Here is a 24,501-nt window from a genome sequence, read left to right on the forward strand (position 1 = left end):
AACTGATAAACCAAAAATTCTTCTTAGACCTGTAAGAGAAGAGAGGTCACAGGGCAAACTGCTGCCCCCAGAGTGGAGAGAGCAGCCTCAGTTGCCGATGCTGGAGGACTTGGCACACGCAGGAGTTTCTTCCCTGCCTCTCCCTTCAGACCCTTGGCCCTAGTCGCACATCTTGCAGAGCCTGCTACTCAAAGTGTGGTCCGAAGGGCAGCAGCATAGGCATCACCTGGGAACTTGTCAGAGATGCAGAATCTCCAACCTCACCTCAGACTCAATGAATCCGAATTGGCATTTTCACAACATCCCCAGGTGAATCAGGAGCACGTTAAAGTTCCAGAAGCACTGATCTCAGGAGCTTGCAGAAATGTCCACCAGATGGCGGGTTTGCAGCAGGCACAGGTATCCAGAGCCACAATCAGCCCACCCAAGTCTCCTTCAAACAGTGCCCTAAGTGGCCTTAGAAATTTGGAGCCATTGCTCATGATCTGTGAAGGATGGGGAGAGAGCCCAGAGGAGATACCTAATCAATGAGCAGCAGTTTGTGGGGTGTGAGCCATGAACTACTCCTCTCTGGGCTTTCCCCGGGTGCTTTTACACGCATTGTCTAGTGAGAGGGATGGGCCATAAGCTCTTATTTTACAGACAAAGGAATTAAGGTCCAGAGAGGGAAAGAAACTTAGCCAAGCGCTCAGCAGTGGCAAATGGTGTTGGAGGTGGAATTGGAAGGCAGGTTTCTGGCTGCCTGGCCTGGGCTGAGAGCACCTCTAGATGGACAGGGCAGAATGGTTCAGCCCCAGTCTATGCTGACCTGGGTGGCCTGCTTATCCCCTTCCCTGTCCTCTCCCACCCAGTTGCTCTTTGAACAGCTATCTTGTTTTCTCTGGGAGTACTAGAAGCAGCTGTTGTAATAATACAATAATTTGGAATGTTAATGGGCTTTTCCCAATACTTAGGGTTCTGGACTTAACCCCCAGGGGAACAAAGCATCAGATTTAATTGGGAACAAACAGGACAAGCCATGGTCCCCAGACGGTCCCCCTGGGAATCTTGATGGTCCCTGAGTCTATGGCCAGGACCAGCTATGAGCCACTGACTCTTCAATGAACTTTCATCCCAACCTATTTAGTTTTGTTTTTTCAGTTATAAGAACAAAGAGTCAGCTTCTGGTTGCAGAGGATCTTAGATTTCATTGGCATAAAGTAGCTATGATGTGACGTCACCATGGTTATGCACAAAGCCAACAACTAGCCAGCATTTCTAGAAATGTGAAGCTCTTTCCTTCTAGATTCTTAGACAGAAGATTCCATTGCCTATGTAACAAGGGGAGGAGGGCCAGTTTACTTTTTAGTCTTACTCACATGGTCCACAGCATGAACCCTGGGAGACTCCCTTCTCTACACTGGGTTCCCACTTCCCCAGGAGGACACTGAGGAGTTTGGAGATCATGTGTTCTGGCAGTGTGGAATTCCATGACAGTCACTCAGATAGGTGTTCCTTTTTTTTTTTAATTTAAATTTCTTTTTTAAAAAATTAATTTTTATTGGAGTATAGTTGCTTTACACTGTTGTGTTAGTTTCTACTGTACGGCAAAGTGAATCAGCTATACATATACATATATCCACTCTTTTTGGGGTTTCTTTCCCATTTAGGTCACCACAGAACACTGAATACAGTTCCCTGAGCTATACAGTAGGTTCTCATTAGTTATCTATTTTATACATGTTATCAATAGTGTATATATGTCAATCCCAATCCCCCAATACATCCCACCTTCCCCCCTTTCCCCCTTGGTATCCATACGTTTGTTCTCTACATCTGTGTCTCTATTTCTGCTTTGCAAATAAGATCATCTATACTATTTTTCTAGATATACAATGCAACATTACTCAGGTGTTTCTGACATACAAAGTTCTTCACAGCAGCCTTTACATCTCTGTTCCTTAGGCTGTAGATGATGGGGTTGAGCATGGGAGTCACCACCCCATAGAAGAGGGAGATGAGCTTGCCTGAAAGGTCCTGTTTATTTGTCCCCAGTGGGTCCTTAGACTTGGGTTTGGCATACATAAAGACAATGGTCCCATAGAATATGACCACAACTGTGAGGTGGGCAGAGCAGGTGGAGAAGGCCTTTTTCCTCCCCTCTGCTGAGGGGATCCTCAGGATGGTAGCAATGATGAACACAGAGGAGAAAATGATGAACAGAACTGGGATGCCCAGGAAGATAATAATTGTTATCCTCAGACTGGTCACACTGATGGAGATGTCAGCACAGGCCAACTTCAGGACAGCCAGGATCTCACAGGTGAAGTGGTTGATGATGTTGTCCCCACAGAGGGGCAGTCGTATTGCAAGGGATGTTTGGACCACAGTGTTGATGATACCAGCTGCCCAGGAGCTGGCCATGGGCAAATAGGCAGCCTTGCTCATGACCACAGAGTACCTCAGGGGGTTGCAGATGGCCACGGAGCGATCAAACGCCATCATGCTCAGGAGCACATACTCTGTGGTTCCCATGGCAAAGGAGAGGAACATCTGCCCAAAACAAGATGAGAAGGAGATGGTTTTCCTGGGGGTCAGGAAGCTATCAAGGATGAGGGGGACTGAGGAGGCTGTGTAGCAGATGTCCAGGAAGGAGAGGTTCCTCAGGAAGAAGTACATGGGCTTGTGTAAGCGGGAGTCAAGGATGGTCACCAGGATGAGGACCCCGTTGCCCAGCAGGATCACCAGGTACATGAGCAGGATGAGCACAAAGAACGTTTTCTCCAGCCTTGGGTGGGCTGAGAGGCCCAGGAGAACGAACCCCACCAGGGGGGAGATCCAACTGGACCTGGCCATGGTGCATCTGCTCTGTCACCTGCAGGAACTCAGGTCAACCTCAGCATCCTCTGACTCTGCAGTTGCTGGCTTGCTAGTGAGGAACGCCCTCTCTGCTGAGCAAAAGGAAAACAGCTTTAACAATGGATGGTCTCTCTGTGATTCTCAGTAAAATTCAGGGGACTAGAAAAGAATCTACTTTGACATCTTAAGCCACTCTCTGTGCGAGAGACATTCGAGATGCTCCTGTGGTGATTTAATTTACCTGATCAGACATATTCATTTCTACTGGTATATGCTGGATGATGGACTTATCTTGTTAAATCTTGTTATCTTGTTAAATCTTGGTCAGAAAAGTGAGACGAGATTCACTTCATGTTTTTCTCCCTTGGTGCCCAGGGCTGGTGAAATGATCAGCCCTGAATCTACAGCTCTTGGCAGGCTTTCTTCTCTTCATGTTACCCTCATAGAAACATCTTCTGACCTTCCCCTTATCCTCCTGTAATAGACAGCCCAGGCCCCAGGCCATCCTCTAATCTGTCCATTTATGCCATCCTGTCTTCCTCTCTCCATTCATCAGCCAACATGACTCACTCACACATGACAGAAAATCCACAGCCTTTCAGGGAAGGATGCATTGGCTCCAGAATAGACTACAGTTCCAGGGAGGGGGCACTGATAGGTCACTTTGGAAGGGCAGGATGGACAGGAAGGCCACCTGAGGAAGGTGACTTCCAATCAGGTCCTTGAAGGAGGCTGAGGGCTGGGCTTGGGCAGCTGTGTTGTGGAGTATGGTTGCATTCTAAGGCGCTTATCATCCCCCTGGCTGTAGTGCTGTCCTGGCCAGTTTGCACCGATGGCCTGGGAAGCCAGGCTGCATTAACAGCCACCATCTCAGCCTCCAGAGAGCTCCAGTTCCCTGGGTAGCTTCTCATACCATTGCCACTGAAGTCAGGCTAATGCCTCATCCCTGACTTTAAAGACTTCAGCCTTGGAAAAGGGACCTCCAAACATCTAGTCTCCCTGAATTTTCCTTTTTACATCCAAGCTGCTACTATCCAGTGTTTGCTTGATCCCAATCACCAATGAAGATCTCATCACCTTTTTAGGAAGCCAATTCTAGCTTTATACATCTTTTATTATCTGAAAAACCTGTCTCTTGGGTCAAGTCTCTTTATATTTTCCTAGTTTTAGTCCTAGTCCTGCTCTCTGGGGACACACAGAGCATGTCACCCCTTTCTGCCCCATAATAGCTCATCAGAGATCTAAAGATAATGGTTCCCTTAATTCTCCTCTTTTCCTAGGTTACACGCTGGGCCAAGTAAATCCAAATGTCTGTGATGGAATCCAGGCATCAGGACTTTTTAAAGCTCCCCAGATGGTTTCAATGTCCAGCCAAGGCTGAGAACACTATCCTAACTTTGTATTCCCAGGTATTCCATTCTGCCGTTACGACCTTTTGAAAACAGACAATCAACAGACAAACAAATGAAAAGCATTCTTTAGAGACTTGCGCGATTTCTTCCTGGACATTTGCCTGATCAAAAGACTTCCCCAGAATAAGCAATGTCCACTGACAGGTTTTGAGGACAAGCCATCCTCATCCTCCTTGGGTTTTTCTGAGGCCCTATTACCAGCCGTGTTATCCCCTCTGCCCCTAAATGCAAAGGTCAGGCTACATGACTGAATGCCCATCACTCCTGACCTCTTCCCCACACAGGTGGTGTCTGCAGGAACTCTGTATGGGGCCCCATACCTCCGAGGTCAGAGTCCCTCTCTGATACAGGGGTTGGATGTCATGAATCCCCTTGAGCAGCTCCTCTTCCACTGGAGGAAGGAAACCATTTGGTTTATTCATGACTGGAATCATGGTTCCAACCTCCCCCTCCCTAAGAATAAAGAATGCTTCCCTTTGGCATCACTTAAGCCCAATTAACTGATTTGGAAGTAATTCATGTTTGGAAAGATTTTCCAAAATATTTTCTTTCAGCAGATGTGCAAAAATAGTCATAGAAACAGTCATGGGGTGGATGCCACCTGCTTATTCAGGGTTTCCTAAAACACACCTTGTTGGCCATCCTCAGTTCTGGCTGTCCACATGTCACGGAGCAACCAAGCCCGTGCACCACAACTACTGAGCCTGTGTTCTAGAGCCCGTGAGCCACAACTACTGAGCCGCGTGCCACAACTACTAAAGCCCGCGCACCTAGAGCCTGTGCTCCGCAAGAAGAGAAGCTACCGCAATGAGAAGCCCACACACCGCAACAAAGAGTAGCCCCACCTCACCACAACTAGAAAAAGCCTGTGCGCAGCAACAAAGACCCAACACAGCCAAAAATAAATAAATCAAATAAATAAATTTATTAAAAAAAACAACAACTGTGTATTGTTCTGGGATAATATCCCCAAATCCATTTATACTGAAGGCCCCAGAGGAGGTTTTCTTCTTGCTGCCTCCCTCCCTCCTTTCCATGTCCTCCTCTCCTTTCTTCGGTCAGTGTATTCCTATGAAGACATCACCCAGAGCCCAGAGCCTGCTGGTCAGTCATCCTGTAGCTCACTCAGCCCCCAGGTCCTTTTCCCTCAGCTGCAGCAGCAGCTCCATCATCCCCAGGCTGGACTTTGCAGTGGGTTTGGGAGGAGAGTTAGAGTTTGATTTCAGGATGACTACTCATCTGCAGAGTGGTTAGGCTCCTTGAAGCAACATGCTGTGTTCCTTCTGGATCCTCACTCTGCCTCTAGTAAGTTACTGTCCTTTCAGCTTCCTGTCCTCTGTGCATGCTCAATTCCTCATCTGAGTCACTGACAGGAGCACAACACAGGACAGGAATGGATACAGAGCCCTGAGGCACTCCATGAGAGACTGTCTCTGTGGACATTGCTTTTTCAGGATGGAGTGGGAGGCATCCACATGTAGAGGAGTAGCACACTGGCTCAGTCTTTAGGGCACTCACCCTCTGTATTGAGAAAGGTGTTAAAAGTCAAGTATCGCTCTTCTTAAGTTGGAACATCAACTTCTTTACTCAGACACCACAGCTCCTTGTCCTTGGGCCTTCAGACTCTGACTGAATTATACCTCGGCTTTCCTGGTTTTCTAGCATGCAGATAGCAGACTGTGGGACTTCTTGGCCTCCGTAACTTTTTTCAATACAGTACTTCTACCCAAAAGCAGCAAAATATACATTCTTTTCAGGTATACCTGGAACTTTCTCCAGAATAGATCACATCTTAGGCACAAAACAAGTCTTAACAAATTTAAGAAGAATGAAATTATGCCAAGCACCTTTTCTGACTACAATCAAATGAAACTAGAAATCAATAGCAGAAATAAAACTGGAAAATTCAAATATGTGGAAATAAAACAACACACTCGTGAACAACCATTGGGTCAAAGAAGAAATAAAAAAGGAACTTAGAAAATACCTCAAGACAAACAAAAACAAAACACAATATACCAAAACTTATGGAATGTAGCAAAATCAGTACTAAAAGATGCATGGGAGGATATTGGTTGTATTGGGCAATAACTGATCTCCAACAACACTAGAAACCAAGTATTTTGGTTAACTCAAGAATAGTATAAGGAACTTGGATGCTCTTTCCAGCACGTATTTCTAAAACTTCATGGTGTAAGTGATAAATTCAGACAAAGTATTAGTACAAGAAGAGAGCTTACTGAATGGGAAAGACCAAAGGAAAAGATGAATGAACCTATGACTGTGAATGTGAACTATGTGGATTCTGCATTGACTGTGGAACCCAGGAACAGGGATCACACCCATCGACTGTGAAGTAGAGCTGAAGAAAAGGTAGAGCTGGGATTGTGAGTGCAAACAAGACTGATGATGAATCCAGAATGAAGGATGGAATATGACGGTTGGCCTTTCTATAACAATGTTTATGTAACTGGAAGAAGGGGGCTGGAGTTGGCTGGGCGAAGAAAAACAGGTGACGACAATGGCCTCTCATCAGAGACACCTTATTCTGACAGCTAAAACTGATGTGTTCATGATAGTGGTCTTGTTGTATTCTTCAACTAATCAGAGCTGGATTAAAATATCCTCAGATTACTTAGTCAAGGGTTGTACAAATGTACTGTTTTTTTTTAAAAGGGCAATATATTGAATTGTAGATTGTCTCAGGTAGTATGGGTGTTTTTTCTCAGATTTTTTTATGTCAATCTATCATGAGTTTACCCCCATAAAGGCAAAATCAAAAACGATCAACACAGATTTTCTTTCAGCGGGATAATGTCAGTAGTATGGTTATCTTAACAATATTAATTCTTCTAATCCATGAACACAGTATATCTTTCCATCTGTTTGTGTCATCTTCAATTTCTTTCATCAGTGTCTTATAGTTTTCTGAATACAGGTCTTTTACTTCCTTAGGTAAGTTTATCCCTAGGTATTTTATTCTTTTTGATGTGATCATAAGTGGGAATGTTTCCTTAATTTCTCTTTCTGATAGTTCATTGTTAGTGTATAGAAATGCAACAGATTTACATACATTAATTTTATATCATGCAACTTTACTGAATTCACTGATGAGCTCTAGTAGTTTTTTGGTAGTGTCTTTAGGATTTTTTATGTATAGTATCATTCTTCCCAGTTTTATTCTTCCCTTCCAGTTTGGACTCCTTTATTTCCTTTTTCTTATCTGGTTGCTGTGGCTAGGACTTCCAATACTATGTTGAATAAAAGTGGCAAGAGTGAGCATCCTTGTCTTGTTCCTGATATTAGAGGAAATGTTTTGAATTGAATCTACAAATTCAGTGCAATCCCCATCAAAATACCAATGGCATTCTTCACAGAACTAGAACAAATAATTTTAAAATTTGCATGGAAACACAAAAGACCCTGAAGAGCCAAAACAATCTTGAGAAAGAACAGAGCTGGAAGTATCACACTCCCTGACTTCAGACTATACTACAAAGCTATAGTAATTAAAACAGTACGGTACTGGAACAAAAACAGACACATAGATTAATGAAACAGAATTCAGAGCCTAGAAATAAACTCATGCATTTATGGTCAATTAATCTATGACAAAGGAGGCAAGAATATACAATGGAGAGAAGATAGTGTCTTCAATAGAGGTGCTGGGAAAACTGCACAGCTACATTAAAATAATGAAATTAGAACATTTTCTCACACTATAGACAAAAATAAACTCAAAATGGATTAAAAACCTAAATGTAAGACTGAAAACCATAAAACTACTAGAACAAAACACAAGCAGAACACCCTTTGACATAAATTGTAGCAATATATTCTTGGATCTGTCTCCTAAGGCAAAGGAAACAAAAGCAAAACTAAACAAATGGGACCTAGTTAAACTTAAAAGCTTTTGCACAGCAAAGGAAACCACTGACAGAATGAAAAGACAACGTATTGAATGGGAGAAAATATTTGCAAATAATATGATTGATAATGGATTAATATCCAAAATATATAAGCAGCTCATACAACTCAACATCAAAAAAAAAACCCAAACAAACCAAGATTAAAAAATGAGCAGAAGACCTGAATAGTCATTTTTCCAAAGAAGACATTAAGATGGCCAACAGGCACATGAAAAGATGCTCAACATCACTAATCATTGGAGAATTGCAAATCAAAACCACAATGAGATATCACTTCACACTTGTCAGAATGGCTATCATCAAAAAGATCACAAATCACAAATGTCAGTGAGAATGTGAAGAAAAGGGACCCTTGTACACTGTTGGTGGGGACATAAATTGGTGCAGCCACTGTGGAAAATAGTATGGAGGTTCCCTACAAAATTAAAAACAGAACTATTATATAATCCAGCAATTCCACTCCTGGGTATACATCTGAAGAAAATGAAAACACTAATTCGAAAAGATATATGCACCCCAATGTTCATAGCAGCATTATTTACAATAGCCAAGATATGGAAGCAACCTAAGTGTCCACCAACAGATGAATGTTGCTGTACAGCAGAGACTGGCACAACACTGTAAATCAACTATACTTCAAAAATAAACAAACAAACAAATGAATGGATAAAGAAGATGTGGTATATATATACAATAGAATACTACTCAGCCATAAGAAAGAATGAAATTTTGCCATCTGCAACAACATGGATGGACTTGGAAGGTATTATGCTCAGTGAAATAAGTCATACAGAGAAAGATAAATACTGTATGTTATATGCAGAATTTAAAAAATAAAACAAACTAGTAAATAGAGCAAAAAAGAAACAGACTCACAGATATAGAGAACAAACTAGTGGTTACCAGTGGGGAGAGGGAAGGGGAGGAGCAAGACAGAGGTAGGGGACTAAGAGGTACAACTACTATGTATAAAATAAGCTACGAAGATATATTGTACAGTACAGGGAATATGGCCAATATTTTATAATAACTATAAATGGAGTATAACCTTTAAAAATTGTGAATTACTATGTTTTACACCTGAAAATTATATATTATAAATCAACTGTACCTCAATTTAAAAATTCATTAAAAAATCTTTTTAAAAAGGGCAATTTAAAATCTTTTCCTCAGTTATAATAGTGATTAATATGCACTGTGATGCCATGGGCTGTTTTTGTAGAAAGAAAATATTTGAAAGCATTTTTGGACACTGTTTCACCAGATGTGGTTGCTAAAGATTTTGTTTTGTTCATGTATTCTTTTTACAGTAGGAAGTCAAAAAACGTGGGAAATGACTGATTGGAATAAGGTCTGTGTGAAGGAAATAACTGAGTTATGTTAGTAAACTGTGGGAGAAAGCTTAAATGGGGCAGCCATAAATCAAGGCATTGTTATTAATCTTTTTCCATTCCAGTTATGTAATAAAACTTCACACAGGACATATACATATACATGCACACACATACATACATCATTCTTAAAAGAGATACCATTTTCAATAAGATAATTTTTTCAGATATTGTAGATGGTACAATTACATTAGTAGGTAACATGGATTCCAAACTTCTATTTTTTCCAACTCAAATAGGTTCCAAATATGTAGACTTTATATAGTTTTCATGTCTACTATCCCTCTTTTGAAAATTAGTGTGTATGGGAAAGCAAAGTTGATTTTTCACAGAATTTAATAACAGCTGGATTCCAAAGTGCTGAAAATAAAAGATTTATCTTGTTTATTTCTTTTATACAGGTTCTTATTAGTTATCCATTTTATACATATTAGTGTATATATGTCAATTTCAATCTCCCAATTCATCACACCACCACCACCCCCGCCACTTTCCCCCCTTGGTGTCCATACGTTTGTTCTCTACATCTGTGTCTCTATTTCTGCCCTTCAAACCGGTTCATCTGTACCATTTTTCTAGATTCCACATATATGCGTTAGTATACGATATTTTTCCCTTTCTGACTTACTTCACTCTGTATGACAGTCTCTAGATCCATCCATGTCTCTACAATGATCCAATTTGTTCCTTTTATTGGCTGTGTAATATTCCATTGTATATATGTACCACAACTTCTTTATCCATTCGTCTGTCGATGGGCATTTAGCTTGCTTCCATGACCTGGCTATTGTAAACAGTGCTGCAATGAACATTGGGGTGCATGTGTCTTTTTGAATTATGGTTTTCTCTGGGTATATGACCAGTAGTGGGATTGCTGGGTCATACGGTAATTCTATTTTTAGTTTTTTAAGGAACCTCCATACTGTTCTCCATAGTGGCTGTATCAATTTACATTCCCACCAACAGTGCAAGAGGGTTCCCTTTTCTCCACACCCTCCCCAGCATTTGCTGTTTGTAGATTTTCTGATGATGCCCATTCTAACTGGTGTGAGGTGATACCTCATTGTAGTTTTAATTTGCATTTCTCTAATGATTAGTGATGTTGAGCAGCTTTTCATGTGCCTCTTGGCCATCTGTATTTCTTCTTTGGAGAAATGTTTTTTTAGGTCTTCTGCCCATTTTTTGATTGGGTTGTTTGTTTTTTTTAATATTGAGCTGCATGAGCTGTTTATATATTTTGGAGAATAATCCATTGTCTGTTGATTCATTTGCAAATATTTTCTCCCATTCTGAGGGTTGTCTTTTCGTCTTGTTTATGGTTTCCTTTGCTGTGCAAAAGATTTTAAGTTTCATTAGGTCCCATTTGTTTACTTTTGCTTTTATTTCCATTACTCTAGGAGGTGGATCAAAAAAGATCTTCCTGTGATTTATGTGAAAGAGTGTTCTTCCCATGTTTTCCTCTAAGAGTTTTATAGTGTCCAGTCTTACATTTAGGTCTCTAATCCATTTTGAGTTTATTTTTGTGTATGGTGTTAGGGAGTGTTCTAATTTCATGCTTTTACATGTAGCTGTCCAGTTTTCTCAGCACCGCTTATTGAAGAGACTGTCTTCTCTCCATTGTATATCCTTGCCTCCTTTGTCATAGATTAGTTGACCATAGGTGCGTGGGTTTATCTCTGGGTTTTCTATCCTGTTCCATTGATCTATATTTCTGTTTTTGTGCCAGTACCATATTGTCTTGATTACTGTAGTTTTGTAGTATAGTCTGAAGTCAGGGAGTCTGATTCCTCCAGATCCGTTTTCTTCCCTCAAGACTGCTTTGGCTATTCGGGGTCTTTTGTGTCTCCATACGAATTTTAAGATTTTTTATTCTAGTTCTGTAAAAAATGCCACTGGTAATTTGATAGGGATTGCATTGAATCTGTAGATTGCTTTGGGTAGTATAGTCATTTTCACAATATTGATTCTTCCAATCCAAGAACATGGTATATCTCTCCATCTGTTGGTATCATCTTTAATTTCTTTCATCAGTGTCTTATAGTTTTCTGCATACAGGTCTTTTGTCTCCCTAGGTAGGTTTATTCCTAGGTATTTTATTATTTTTGTTGCAGTGGTAAATGGGAGTGTTTCCATAATTTCTCTTTCAGATTTTTCATCATTAGTGTATAGGAATGCAAGAGATTTCTGTGCATTAATTTTGGGGTTTTTTTGAATTTTTGAATTTTATTTTATTTATTTTTTTATATATCAGGTTCTTATTAGTTATGTGCATTAATTTTGTATCCTGCAACTTTACCAAATTCATTGATTAGCTCTAGTAGTTTTCTGGTGGAATCTTCAGGATTCTCTATGTATAGTATCATGTCACCTGCAAACAGTGACAGCTTTACTTCTTCTTTTCCAATTTGTATTCCTTTTATTTCTTTTTCTTCTCTGACTGCCATGGCTAGGAGTTCCAAAACTATGTTTAGCAATAGTGGCGAGAGTGGACATCCTTGTCTTGTTCCTGATCTTAGAGGAAATGTTTTCAGTTTTTCACCATTGAGAATGATGTTTGCTGTGGGTTTGTCATATATGGCCTTTATTATGTTGAGGTAGGTTACCTCTATGCCCACTTTCTGGAGAGTTTTTATCATAAACGGGTGTGGAATTTTGTCAAAAGCTTTTTTCTGCATTTATTGAGATGATCGTATGGTTTTTATTCTTCAATTTGTTAATATGGTGTATCACATTGATTGATTTGCATATATTGAAGAATCTTTGCATCCCTGGGACAAATCCCTCTTGATCATGGTGTATGATCCTTTTAATGTGTTGTTGGATTCTGTTTGCTAGTATTTTGTTGAGGATTTTTGCATCTATATTCATAAGTGATATTGGTCTGTAATTTTCTTTTTTTGTAGTATCTTTGTCTGGTTTTGGTATCAGGGTGATGGTGGCCTCACAGAATGAGTTTGGGAGTGTTCCTTCGTCTGCAATTTTTTGGAAGAGTTTGAGAAGGATGGGTGTTAGCGCTTCTCTAAATGGTTGATAGAATTCACCTGTGAAGCCATCTGGTCCTGGACTTTTGTTTGTTGGAAGATTTTTAATCACAGTTTGAATTTCATTACTTGTGATTTGTCTGTTCATATTTTCTATTTCTTCCTGGTTCAGTCTTGGAAGGTTATACCTTTCTAAGAATTTGTCCATTTCTTCCAGGTTGTCCATTTTATTGGCATAGAGTTGCTTGTAGTAATCTCTTAGGATACTTTGTATTTCTGCGGTGTCTGTTGTAACTTCTTTTTCATTTATAATTTTATTGATTTGAGTCCTCTCCCTCTTTTTCTTGATGAGTCTGGCTAATGGTTTATCAATTCTGTTTATCTTCTCAAAGAACCAGCTTTTAGTTTCATTGATCTTTGCTACTGTTTTCTTTGTTTCTATTTCATTTATTTCTGCTCTGATCTTTATGATTTCTTTCCTTCTACTAACTCTGGGTTTTGTTTGTTCTTCTTTCTCTAGTTCCTTTAGGTGTAAGGTTAGATTGTTTATTTGAGATTTTTCTTGTTTCTTGAGGTAGTCTTGTATTGCTATAAACTTCCCACTTAGAACTGCTTTTGCTGCCTCCCAAAGGTTTTGGATCATCGTGTTTTCACTGTCATTTGTCTCTACGTATTTTTTGATTTCCTCTTTGATTTCTTCAGTGAGCTCTTGGTTATTTAGTAACATATTGTTTAGCCTCCATGTGTTTGTGTTTTTTACGGTTTTTTCCCTGTAATTGATTTCTAATCTCATAGCGTTGTGGTCAGAAAAGAGGCTTGATATGATTTCAATTTTCTTAAATTTACTGAGGCTTGATTTGTGACCCAAGATGTGATCTATCCTGGAGAATGTTCCATGTGCACTTGAGAAGAAAGTGTAATCTGCTGTTTTTGGATGGAATGTCCTATAAATATCAATTAAATCTATCTGGTCTATTGTGTCATTTAAAGCTTGTGTTTCCTTATTAATTTTCTGTTTGGATGATCTGTCCATTGGTGTAAGTGAGGTGTTAAAGTCCCCCACCTTTATTGTGTTACTGTCGATTTCCTCTTTTATAGCTGTTAGCAGTTGCCTTATGTACTGAGGTGCTCCTATGTAGGGTGCATATATATTTATAATTGTTATATCTTCTTCTTGGATTGATCCCTTGATCATTATGTAGTGTCCTTCCTTGTCTCTTGTAACATTCTTTATTTTAAAGTCTATTTTATCTGATATGAGTATTGCTACTCCAGCTTTCTTTTGATTTCCATTTGCATGGAGTATCTTTTTCCATCCCCTCACTTTCAGTCTATATGTGTCCCTAGGTCTGAAGTGGGTCTCTTGTAGACAGCATATATATGGGTCTTGTTTTTGTATCCATTCAGCAAGCCTGTGTCTTTTGGTTGGAGCATTTAATCCATTCACATTTAAGGTAATTATTTATTTATTTATTTATTTATTTATTTGGCCACGCTGTGCGGCGTGCGGGATCTTACTTCCCCGACCAGGGATCGAACCTGCGCTTCCTGCAGTGGGAGCGTGGAGTCTTAACCCCTGGACCGCCAGGGAAGTCCCTAAGGTAATTATTGATACGTATGTTCCTATGACTATTTTCTTAATTGTTATGGGTTTGTTTTTGTAGGTCCTTTACTCTCTTGTGTTTCCCACTTAGAGAAGCTCCTTTAGCATTTGTTGTAGAGCTGGTTTGGTGGTGCCGAATTCTCTTAGCTTTTGCTTGTCTGTAAAGCTTTTGATTTCTCCATGGAATCTGAATGAGATCCTTGCCTTGTAGAGTAATCTTGGTTGTATGTTCTTCCCTTTCATCACTTTAAATATATCATGCCACTCCCTTCTGGCTTGTAGAGTTTCTGCTGAGAAATCAGCTGTTAACCTTATGGGAGTTCCCTTGTATGTCATTTGTCGTTTCTCCCTTGTTACTTTCAATAATTTTTGTCTTTAATTTTTGTCAATGTGATTGCTATGTGTCTTGGTGTGTTTCTCCTTGGGTTTATCCTGCCTGGGACTCTCTGTGTTTCCTGGACTTGTGTGGCTATTTCTTTTCCCATGTTAGGGAAGTTTTTGACTATAATCTCTTCAAATATTTTCTCGGGGCCTTTCTCTCTCTTCTCCTTCTGGAACCTCTGTAATGCGAATGTTGTTGCGTTTAATATTGTCCCAGATGTCTCTTAGGCTGTCTTCATTTCTTTTCATTCTTTTTTCTTTATTCTGTTCCGCAGCAGTGAATTCCACCATTCTGTCTTCCAGGTCACTTATCCATTCTTCTGCTTCAGTTATTCTGCTACTGATTACTTCCAGTGTATTTTTCATTTCAGTTATTGTATTGTTCATCTCTGTTTGTTTGTTCTTTAATTCTTGAGGGTGTTTGTTCTTTAATTCTTCTAGGTCTTTGTTAAATATTTCTTGCATCTTCTCGATGTTTGCCTCCATTCTTTTTCTGAGCTCCTGGATCATCTTCACTACCATTATTCTGAATTCTTTTTCTGGAAGGTTGCCTATCTCCACTTCATTTAGTTGTTTTTCTGGGGTTTTATCTTGTTCCTTCATCTGGTACATAGCCCTCTGCCTTTTCATCTTGTCTATCTTTCTGTGAATGTGGTTTTTGTTCCACAGGCTGCAGGGCTGTAGTCCTTGCTTCTGCTCTAAAAGATTTAAAAGGTACCTGCAAACATTTTTTGGTCAACTTCTATGGCTTTTCTTCCTGTTTCATCTGATAATCATATACTCATTTCTCTTAGGACATAAAAACAATGCTAACTATATCTATTTATCTAAGATTGCAGTATATTTCTTATTTGTATTGAAATAGCTGTCATAGCATTAATAATAATAAAATGTGACATTTTGGTTAGGCTCTATTTTATTTGGTGTACTTAAAAAAATACTTGTATATATTCAGAAAACCAAAAACTGAGTTTTTCTATTTTCTCGCACTTTACTAACATTAAGTAATATAATCCATGTGATTTACTGTTTTATAATCAGTTAAAATATTGTTTTGAGTGTACCATGTATTATAAGTGAGACAGAGGGTAATAAAATAAGGCAGGCATCACGCAAACAGATTGCATACGGGGGCGCCTCATCCTTTGACCTGATGGGTAACGCTGTGGGTTCTCACCATCCCAGGCTTACACAAGTGGACACAGAACAAGGTGCTTAATGACCCATAGACTGCTTTTGGCAGTGATTCACCTGAGGCCTCCTCATTGCCCCAGAGTCGATGAAACATCAGATGCTGATCATCCAGAGTGAGGTGGATGTTTATGAAGCACTTGCTGTGGTTCTTCCCATCTTTCAAAGTCCAGTTCAAATACTCTTTTTTTCTTTTTTTGAACTTGAACAACATAAATTTATTTTCTCTCTGTTTTGGAGGCTGGAATTTTGAGATCAGGGTGCCGACATGTTTAGGTTTTGGTTAAGAGCTCTCTTCTTGGCTTGCAGATATCTTCTTGCCATGTCCTCACATGGCAGAAAGAAAGAGAGCTCTCTGTTGCCTCTTCTAAGGACACTAATCTCATGCCAGCTCAAATACTCTTTCTTCCGTGAAGCCTTCCTGAGGATCAGTTTCTCGTTGCATTTTTCTCTGGTTGTACTCATGTATGTCTAAGAGGAGTTAACTTCTTTTTCGCTGCATTCTTTTTTCACTCTGCCACTTACAAGGACATCTGACAGGCTGCCTGCTGTGTGCTGGTTATTCGGCGATGTGCTTGTGTGTCTGTCCCTCTTTCCAGCCCTTCGAGGGCAGGAACTGAGATGGATTCTTCCCAGCTTTCTTTCAGCACCCTGCACTAACAGGAGCTCTAACAGAAGTGGGATAGATTTGTTTAGAGTTTTTTTATGACTGGGCCATCCAAACTATTAATTCTCCAGAAGTAAACATCTTCGGGGTGAGGAGAGCCATAGAACCTCCATTTCTCTATTTACACATCCTCTGTTCCTATCCTGACCCGTGTCAACTGCTCCCAAGGTTGCTCCCTCCATTTATATCATCAGCTGCCTTTATTCCTTTCTGCCTTCAGACATGCCCAGGCCTTTCTGATCTAGACTGGTTGTGTAAAAGGTGCCTGTTTGTTTTTGCACAAACAGCATTGGACATTATTTCTTTCTGAACATGCTTGAAACTAGAGGTTATGTTTTCTAGTATCAGAGTCACGGCAATATCTCCCAGTTTATAGATAAAACAACTGAAGCCCAGATAGGAAAAGGAGCTTGCCAAGGTCATTGCACTAGTATACAGTGCTAGAGGCAGAACTAAAAGGCAGTGGTACTCTAGGCTGTGTAGTCTGGGATAGGACTTCCTCTACTGGAACAAAGAAGGGCAAATGAATCAGCCTAGTCTATGGTGGCCTCTGTGGTCTGACAGAGGCCAAACCTGTCTCATATCTATCTTCCTTGAACAGCCAGCTGCCATACTGAGAGTGTGATAGAAGCAGCTGTTGTAGTAATTTACTTGGGATGGTTAATGGACCCCCCCCCATTCTCTCCTCCTCCTCCTCGTAATACCTAGGATCTCCTCCTTATAATATTCAGGGTCCTCAGGGAATTCCCTGGAAGTCCAGTGATTAAGACACCATGCTTCCACTGCAGGGGGCACGGGTTCAATCCCTGGTTGGGGAACTAAGATCCCGCATGCCGTGCGGCATGGCCAAAATATAGAAAAAAAAAAGTTAACTCTAAGTTAACTCTCAAGGGCACACTGAACCAGCATTAATTGGGACCAAACAGGTCAGCCCTTGTTTCCCCACTGGGGTTCCCCAAGAAGCCTGCTGGTTTCTAAACCAGGGCCAGGACTGGTTGTAAGCAACTGGCTCTCAATAATTCTCATCCTGATCTAGCTTAGTTTTGCTCTTTTGGTTATAAGAAACCAAGACCCACTCAGGCTAGCTCAGGGAAATTTTTATTGCTGTGGTGGTTCTAAATAAAGATGCATTTGGGGCAATTATGGAATCATATAAATCAAAGAACAAGATTCTTAACAGGGAAAAGTGAAAGGATTGTAGAGATGGAGAGTATTCTTGACAGCAGCCAGCTCCAGGAAACCCAGAAACAGAATTCACAGGTTCACCTTCTGAATCTCCTCTATTAATGAGACAGACGCTTTCTTTTTTTAAAATTAACTAATTTGGCTGCGTTGGGTCTTAGTTGCAGCATGTGGGATCTTTAGTTGCATGCGAGACCTCACTCCCTGACCAGGGATCAAACCCGGGCCCCCTGCATTGGGAGCGCAGAGTCTCAACCAATGGACCACCAGGGAAGTCCTGACACTTTCTACATATGTTTCTTTTTTTCCTCTTTTCTCATGGGCTTCATCTGCTAACTCAGAGCTTTTTCTTCCCACCCCACTGCTATAACATCAACCTTACCTCATGGAATCTTTGGTGGGTCCTTTCTGATTTGAGTCTCACTAAACTGATGTAGTCTCCCTCTTTCCCATTTCCAAGTTCCCCGAAGATCAATCTAATTAGCCCAGTTCGTCCTTTTGCTTCAGTCAGATATATTACCCTCAAATTTATAGGTTACCTCCTCTTGGATCAGTTGCTCTGGTCCAGTGAACTGCAGCTGCAGGATAACTGGTAGTGTCATGGGGCTGAAGCTGGAACAGATCCCTTTAGAGGAAATGTGGATAGGGCAGGCTCTATGACATCTCTAAGATGTGACATGAGCTTGGCTCTACGGATCTATCCATAATTAGCAAATGCTACGGTATCTCACTTCCCAATCTCTCAGTCCACCTATGATTTCAGGTGGGCAGTTTGTGCACGTTAGACTCACCTTGAGCTAACAGTATCCCACCTCAAACACCATCCATCTTTCTGCTTCTCTGCCCCAGGCCTTCTCCAATGCTATGGAAGCCACCTGTGTGTAGTCCAGAAGAACAGGGGTTACAACTGTGGTAGGCAGGATTCTAAGCTGCCCCCAAGTTTTCTCTCCCCCTGGTGTATACACCCTGCATAATCCCCAGGACTGTAAAAATGATGGCTTTTACTCCCATGATTGGGTTATACTACATGACATAGTTGGCCTTAACATAGGGAGATTATCCAGGTGGGCCTGACCTAATCATGAATCCTTTAAAAGCAGAGAGTTTTTCTCTAGCTAGTGACAGAAATGGAAGTCAGAGATTCAAAGCACTGAAAGGGTTTGATGCACCATTACTGACATGAAGATGGAAGGAGCCACGTAGCAAGGAAATGGGGACCTCAGTACTGTAGCTTCAAAAAACTGAATTTTGCAACATAAATGAGCTTGAAAGTGGACTTTTCCTCAGAGCCTCCAGATGAGAACTTGCTCCAGCTGACACTTTGATTTCAGCCATTTGATACCCTAAGAACCGAGTCATGCCATGCTGGATTTCCGACATACAGAACTGTGAGCTAATAAATGGGCATTGATTTAAGCTGCTAAATTGTGGTGATTTGCTACACATCAATAGAAAACTGACACAACCTTGGAGGAACTATCAACCAGTAGGGGAAGGTAGCTGGGGATAAAGTCACCAGCCTCCCATCCTTCACGTAGACAATTCTGAGAGGCATTGTTCATGCTCTTTGGGTCCCTCCAGCAGAACTGATCCCCTGTTGCGCACAGCAGCCACCTTAATCATGCACCCTTATATTGGCTTTTCCTCCTTTCACATCTCACTCCTCCTGTTCCCTCATGCCAGCTTCCTGAGATCACCTCCAAAATAAACTGCCTGCTCCCAAGTCCTTGCCTCAGGCTCTGCTTTGGGGGGAACACAACCAAGACAACTGCTACCACGAGTAGCCCTAGAAAACATGCCCTCACCACTCAGACGGCAACAAGGACCCCATTTCTGTTGGTAAGTGAAGTGGCGATAACCCCCAGCCTGTTGTAGCATCATACTCATTAAGACATTCACCTGCAGGGGGCTGAAATGTTTTACAGGTTGAAGGGGATGCATGAGTTATTCAGTAGCTCTAGTACTTTGATAATATGAGGTATTTTTAACAGTGGTAAAATTGACCCTCTTTTGTTAACTACCTTATAAGACTTAAAGAAAGAAAAATAGGCTCAGGTAAGCTAAGTGTAAACACAGAACGTGCTATGAAAGCCAGAAGGCATCCATGGCAATTTTTAAAGAGATTCTCATCTCCTGCACCCACAAGGCAGATTGTGCTACAAGGCAGGGCCAGGACTTGACTGTAAAAATGGCAGAGCTACAAAGGAGACTGTGCAGCCTTGCCAGGTTTCCAATGCTGAAGTTGGGGCCTTGACAGGGAAAGAGTGGGACCCTGCATCCTGGGATCAGGGTATCTGGGTGGATGCTCCTGAGAATCTAGAGCCCTCAGATTCCTCTGAACCCTCCAGACCCACAGAATCAGCCCCTGAGTCCTCTCCCTGGTGCTGCCACAGAGCAGCCTCCGCTTGCCTGGAGACCGTGCAGGGATCTCATCTGAGGCAGATACTCTTCTCAAGATAAAGCCTGGACTCCCCTCAATACAGTTCCTGCTCTGAGAGGAAACAGCAACTCCGCAAAAGGATGCTAGGACCTGGGGAATCTGTGTGGGAGTGGACCTGGAGGGTGCTGGAGTGGAGAGCAGGGTGTGGGCACACTGGCTACATGGGGACAGTGTCTTGATGTGGACATGCTCTCCTTGACTCAGGACTGAAGACTCAGCAAGAATGCCGGAGCTGTCCTAACGTGCAGGACAATGGGTTCATGAAGCTGGGATGTGACAGTGGTCCACATTAAATGAGGTGAGGAGGCTGGCACCGCCTTGGCAGCGTGTGGAGGAAGAAATGAGAAGGTTCAGGGAGTGTGAATGTTAGAAAGGGCTTCTGAGGGGAGATCAAAGAACCCACCACCCTGGAAAAATCCAGAGGCCACCCCCCACTAAGGCAATAAGGCAGGCACTGGTGAGGGGAGACCGACATCTTCGAAAAGCTTGGCGTTGGCTGTCCTCCGTGCGAGCATTAAGCAGCCACTCTCTCCGAGACCCTAGGACACTGCCTTAGTGTAGGGATGAGTCCCACCCAGAGTAGGATCTGCCAACCTCCACACCTCCACACCTCCCCGCCTCTAGGAATCTCTCCTCCTTCATCTCACAGATGATCTTTCCCTTCCGCTTCAGGACATCTAAATGAGTTTCTTTAATGGGCTTAGGCTTTTAAGAAAGTGAAGGGAACTGATGAATGCCAGCTCTGGCATTCTGTTTTAGTTCTCTGGACCATCCCCCATATGGTTCCACTGTACTTCCACATACAAAAACATATCTGAGGCAAGGACCTGGATCTGGTTTAAGGGACAGGAGGGAAGAGGGAGGAAAGAAAGAGAGGAAACAACGTGTTACATAGTCACAGAAGTCAAAGGACCAAAATTTGGCAATCGCTGACTTTTACAAATGTAAAGTGGATTAAAAATCATCACTATAGGGGCTTCCCTGGTGGCGCAGTGGTTGAGAATCCGCCTGCCAATGCAGGGGACACGGGTTCGAGCCCTGGTCTGGGAAGATCCCACATGCCGCAGAGCAACTAGGCCCGTGAGCCACAACTACTGAGCCTGCGCATCTGGAGCTTGTGCCCCGCAACAAGAGAGGCCGCGACAGTGAGAGGCCCGCGCACCACGATGAAGAGTGGCCCCCACTCGCCGCAACTAGAGAAAGCCCTCGCACAGAAACGAAGACCCAACACAGCCAAAAATAAATAAATAAATAAATTTTTAAAAAATCATCACTATAATACAGTAAATCTCACTTCTATTTCAATATGTTCCTTGAGCTTGGGAGAAAATCATGGACATAGAGCTCTGGGAGCGGCACTGGCCTCACAGCCCATCTTGCCTGTGCCACAGAAGGTAAGGGGTGACCAACACTGCTGCTCTCATTAGTTGTAGGGTTGAGAACATTTCTGCATTTGCTTTCCTACTGTCTTTCTGGGGTTTCATCTCAGTGTGGGCATACTCATGGAGCGTGTGCTGGGTGTAACTGGCATCCATGAGCCATGTGGGTTGCGTGGACACTAGTGTAGGAGCTGCAGGCCCCCTGTCCTGCGGCACTCTACTTCTGCCGCGGCGGAGTGGCACACTTGCCTCTGACTTCCCTGCAGTGACAACAAAGAGGAGAACATGGTACATGCCAATATTCTTAGTGTCCATCAGATCAAAACAAAGCGGCAGCTCAAGATAAGCCTCACTATGTCTAGTGCTAACATACGAGAGGAATGCCTGCCATGGTGCTAATGAGCACTATTGTACATTGAGGCAGTTGTCATTTTCCAATTTATCAGATGAAGCCAAGGTCTCTGGGATGAGACCAAAGCAGAACAGGGGAAGCAATAGTTCTGAAACGGAGCAGGACCCTATGGTCCTTCCCCCATGTCCTCCACCTGCCTTTTGTCTGTTAAAAAAATCTTTAGTCAAAAAATAAATTTAATCAGAGAAATGAAAAAATGCAGAAGCAAAGGACAAAATAATAGTTTAGTCATTAAAGTCAAGGGCCTCTAGTTCCTCCTCAAGAGCTATAGATAATATTCTGAGCCATGTCCTGGGAGCTGTCTTGTAGATACTAAAACCTCCATCAGGTGGAAGAAGTTAACTACATGATGACCAGACTGTAGCCATGACATAAGCTGCCACAATTCCCTGAACTGGCCTCAAAAGAAATGGCAACAAACTGACCCTGGAACTGAAGACTAACTGCACTTAAAACAATCAAGATGACGCTGATCAGACCACCGCATGACCAATTTCAAGACTACTGTCAGAGCTGACTGTGCTGTTTCAGCATGTAGCCCCTCCCTCTGCCTATAAAAGCTCTTGCCCACTGATTGCCAGCGGAGGGGGAATCGGCCTTCGAACAGGAGTCTGCCACCCACCCCCAACCCCAGTTGCCGGCCTCCAAAATAAAGCAATCTTTCCTTTCCACTAACTTTGCCTCTTTATTGGTTTTTGAGCAGCAAGTAGCTGGACCCCACTTTTGGTAACAGTTCTACACAGACAAAAACAAAATACTCCAAAGTCTCAGTACCACCAAAATTTCTGTTTGTCTCTTTTGACTATAACTTTTTTATGGGTATTCATCAAATTCTGGTATCAGAGGATTTCAGATTTAGGCAGCAAAATAAGCTATGATATGATACAGTATCGTTCTGGGTGAAGCCAACAAACTAATCAGCAGCACCAGAAATGAAAAGGCTCTTACCACCGACAACCTAAGGACCTCCCTGGGTTACCATTCCCCCATGAGGACAATGAGGAGTTTGGAGGCCTTGCACTCTGGCAGTCTGAGAATCTGTGACAGTCACTCAGTTAGGTGTTTCTCATGAACCAGGTCCCTCACAGAGGCCTTCACATCCTTGTTCCTCAGGTTGTAGATGATGGGGTTGAGCATGGGGGTCACCACCCCATAGAAGAGGGAGGTGAGCTTGTCTGCAAGGTCCTGTTTGTCTGCCCCCAGGGAGTCCTTGGATTTGGGCTTCCCATACATGAAGAGGATGGTCCCATAGGAGATAAGCACAACTGTGAGGTGGTCAGAGCAGATGGAGAAGGCCTTTTTCCTCCCCTCTGCTGAGGGAATCCTCAGTATGGTAGCAATGATGAACACATAGGAGAAAAAGATGAACAGAACTGGGATGCCCAGGAAGATCACATTGGCCACAACCATGCTGATCACAGTGATGGAGATGTCGGCACAGGCCAACTTCAGGATAGCCAGGATCTCACAGGTGAAGTGGTTGATGACATTGTCCCCACAGAAGGGCAGCCTCACAGCCTGGGATGTCTGAACTACAGACTTGGTGATACCAGCTGCCCAGGAGCCAGCAGCCATGGGCACGTAGGCAGCCTTGCTCATGACCATGGGGTACCTCAGGGGGTTGCAGATGGCCATATGGCGATCAAACGCCATCATGCCCAGAAGCACACACTCTGTGACTCCCATGGCAAAGGAGAGAAACATTTGCCCAAAACATGCTGAGTAAGAGACGGTTTTCCTGGGGGTCAGGAAGCTATCAAGGATGAGGGGGACTGAGGAGGCTGTGTAGCAGATGTCCAGGAAGGAGAGGTTCCTCAGGAAGAAGTACATGGGCTTGTGTAGGCGGGAGTCAAGGATGGTCACCACGATGAGGACCCCGTTGCCCAGCAGGGTCACCAGGTACATGGACAGGATGAGCACAAAGAACGTTTTCTCCAGCCTTGGGTGGGCTGAGAGGCCCAGGAGAACGAACCCCACCAGGGGGGAGATCCAACTGGACCTGGCCATGGTGCATCTGCTCTGTCACCTGCAGGAAGTCACTGAGGTCAATCTCAGCACTCTCTGACTCCAAAAGTACCTGGGAAGCAGGGCAAAAATCTTCACCCTGCTGAGCAACTGGAGAATAGCTCTGACAATTCTGTCATGTCTAAGGGGTTCTAGAAAAAATATAGTAGAGATTAGTATTTAACTTGTTTTCAGTAAGAATGAAGAGTTAATTTGGATTAACTCATCTGCAGGTGACAATTTTAAAAACTGGGCAAATGATTTTTTTAAATAAATTAATTAATTTATTTATTTTTATTTATTTTTGGCTGCCTTGGGCCTTTGTTCCTGCACACAGGCTTCCTCTGGTTGCGGCGAGTGGGGGTTACTCTTTGTTGCGGTGAGCGGGCTTCTCATTGCAATGGCTTCTCTTGTTGCAAAGCATGGGCTCTAGGTGCACGGGCTTCAGTAGTTGTGGCACACGGGCTCAGCAGTTGTGGCTCGCGGGCTCTAGAGCACAGAAAACTGGGCAAATGATTTAAAACATCTGTGTAAAGCATTGGCGAGGTAAATAAGACAACAAAGAATCATAGGGTCGTAACTCTGGGGGAAAAAAGGAATTCAGAGAAGTATATCCAGCATTTGAGGCTATGTTTCAACTAGGGCATTTGCAGCTGCTGGAGGTGGCCACTGAGAGGCCAAGAAGCACTAC

At 42.5% G+C, this 24,501-nt stretch overlaps 2 protein-coding genes and 1 non-coding gene across 3 annotated transcripts; all 3 read right to left on the reverse strand.

The window, feature by feature from the left end:
• Positions 1-1,863: 1,863 nt before the first annotated feature.
• Positions 1,864-2,835, reverse strand: LOC133098358 (olfactory receptor 13C7-like). The gene has a single exon (XM_061201143.1). The coding sequence runs from the start codon at positions 2,833-2,835 to the stop codon at positions 1,864-1,866; it is 972 nt and encodes a 323-aa protein (XP_061057126.1).
• Positions 2,836-6,979: 4,144 nt separating this feature from the next.
• Positions 6,980-7,136, reverse strand: LOC133098449 (small nucleolar RNA SNORA69). The gene has a single exon (XR_009702154.1). It is a non-coding gene; the product is annotated as a small nucleolar RNA SNORA69 (small nucleolar RNA).
• Positions 7,137-22,853: 15,717 nt separating this feature from the next.
• Positions 22,854-23,813, reverse strand: LOC133098359 (olfactory receptor 13C7-like). Its single transcript, XM_061201144.1, has one exon. It carries the CDS (start codon positions 23,811-23,813, stop codon positions 22,854-22,856), a length of 960 nt encoding a protein of 319 aa, XP_061057127.1.
• Between the last annotated feature and the right edge of the window lie 688 nt (positions 23,814-24,501).

The sequence above is a fragment of the Eubalaena glacialis genome, chromosome 9 (genome assembly GCF_028564815.1).
Source record: "Eubalaena glacialis isolate mEubGla1 chromosome 9, mEubGla1.1.hap2.+ XY, whole genome shotgun sequence".
NCBI lineage: Eukaryota > Metazoa > Chordata > Mammalia > Artiodactyla > Balaenidae > Eubalaena > Eubalaena glacialis.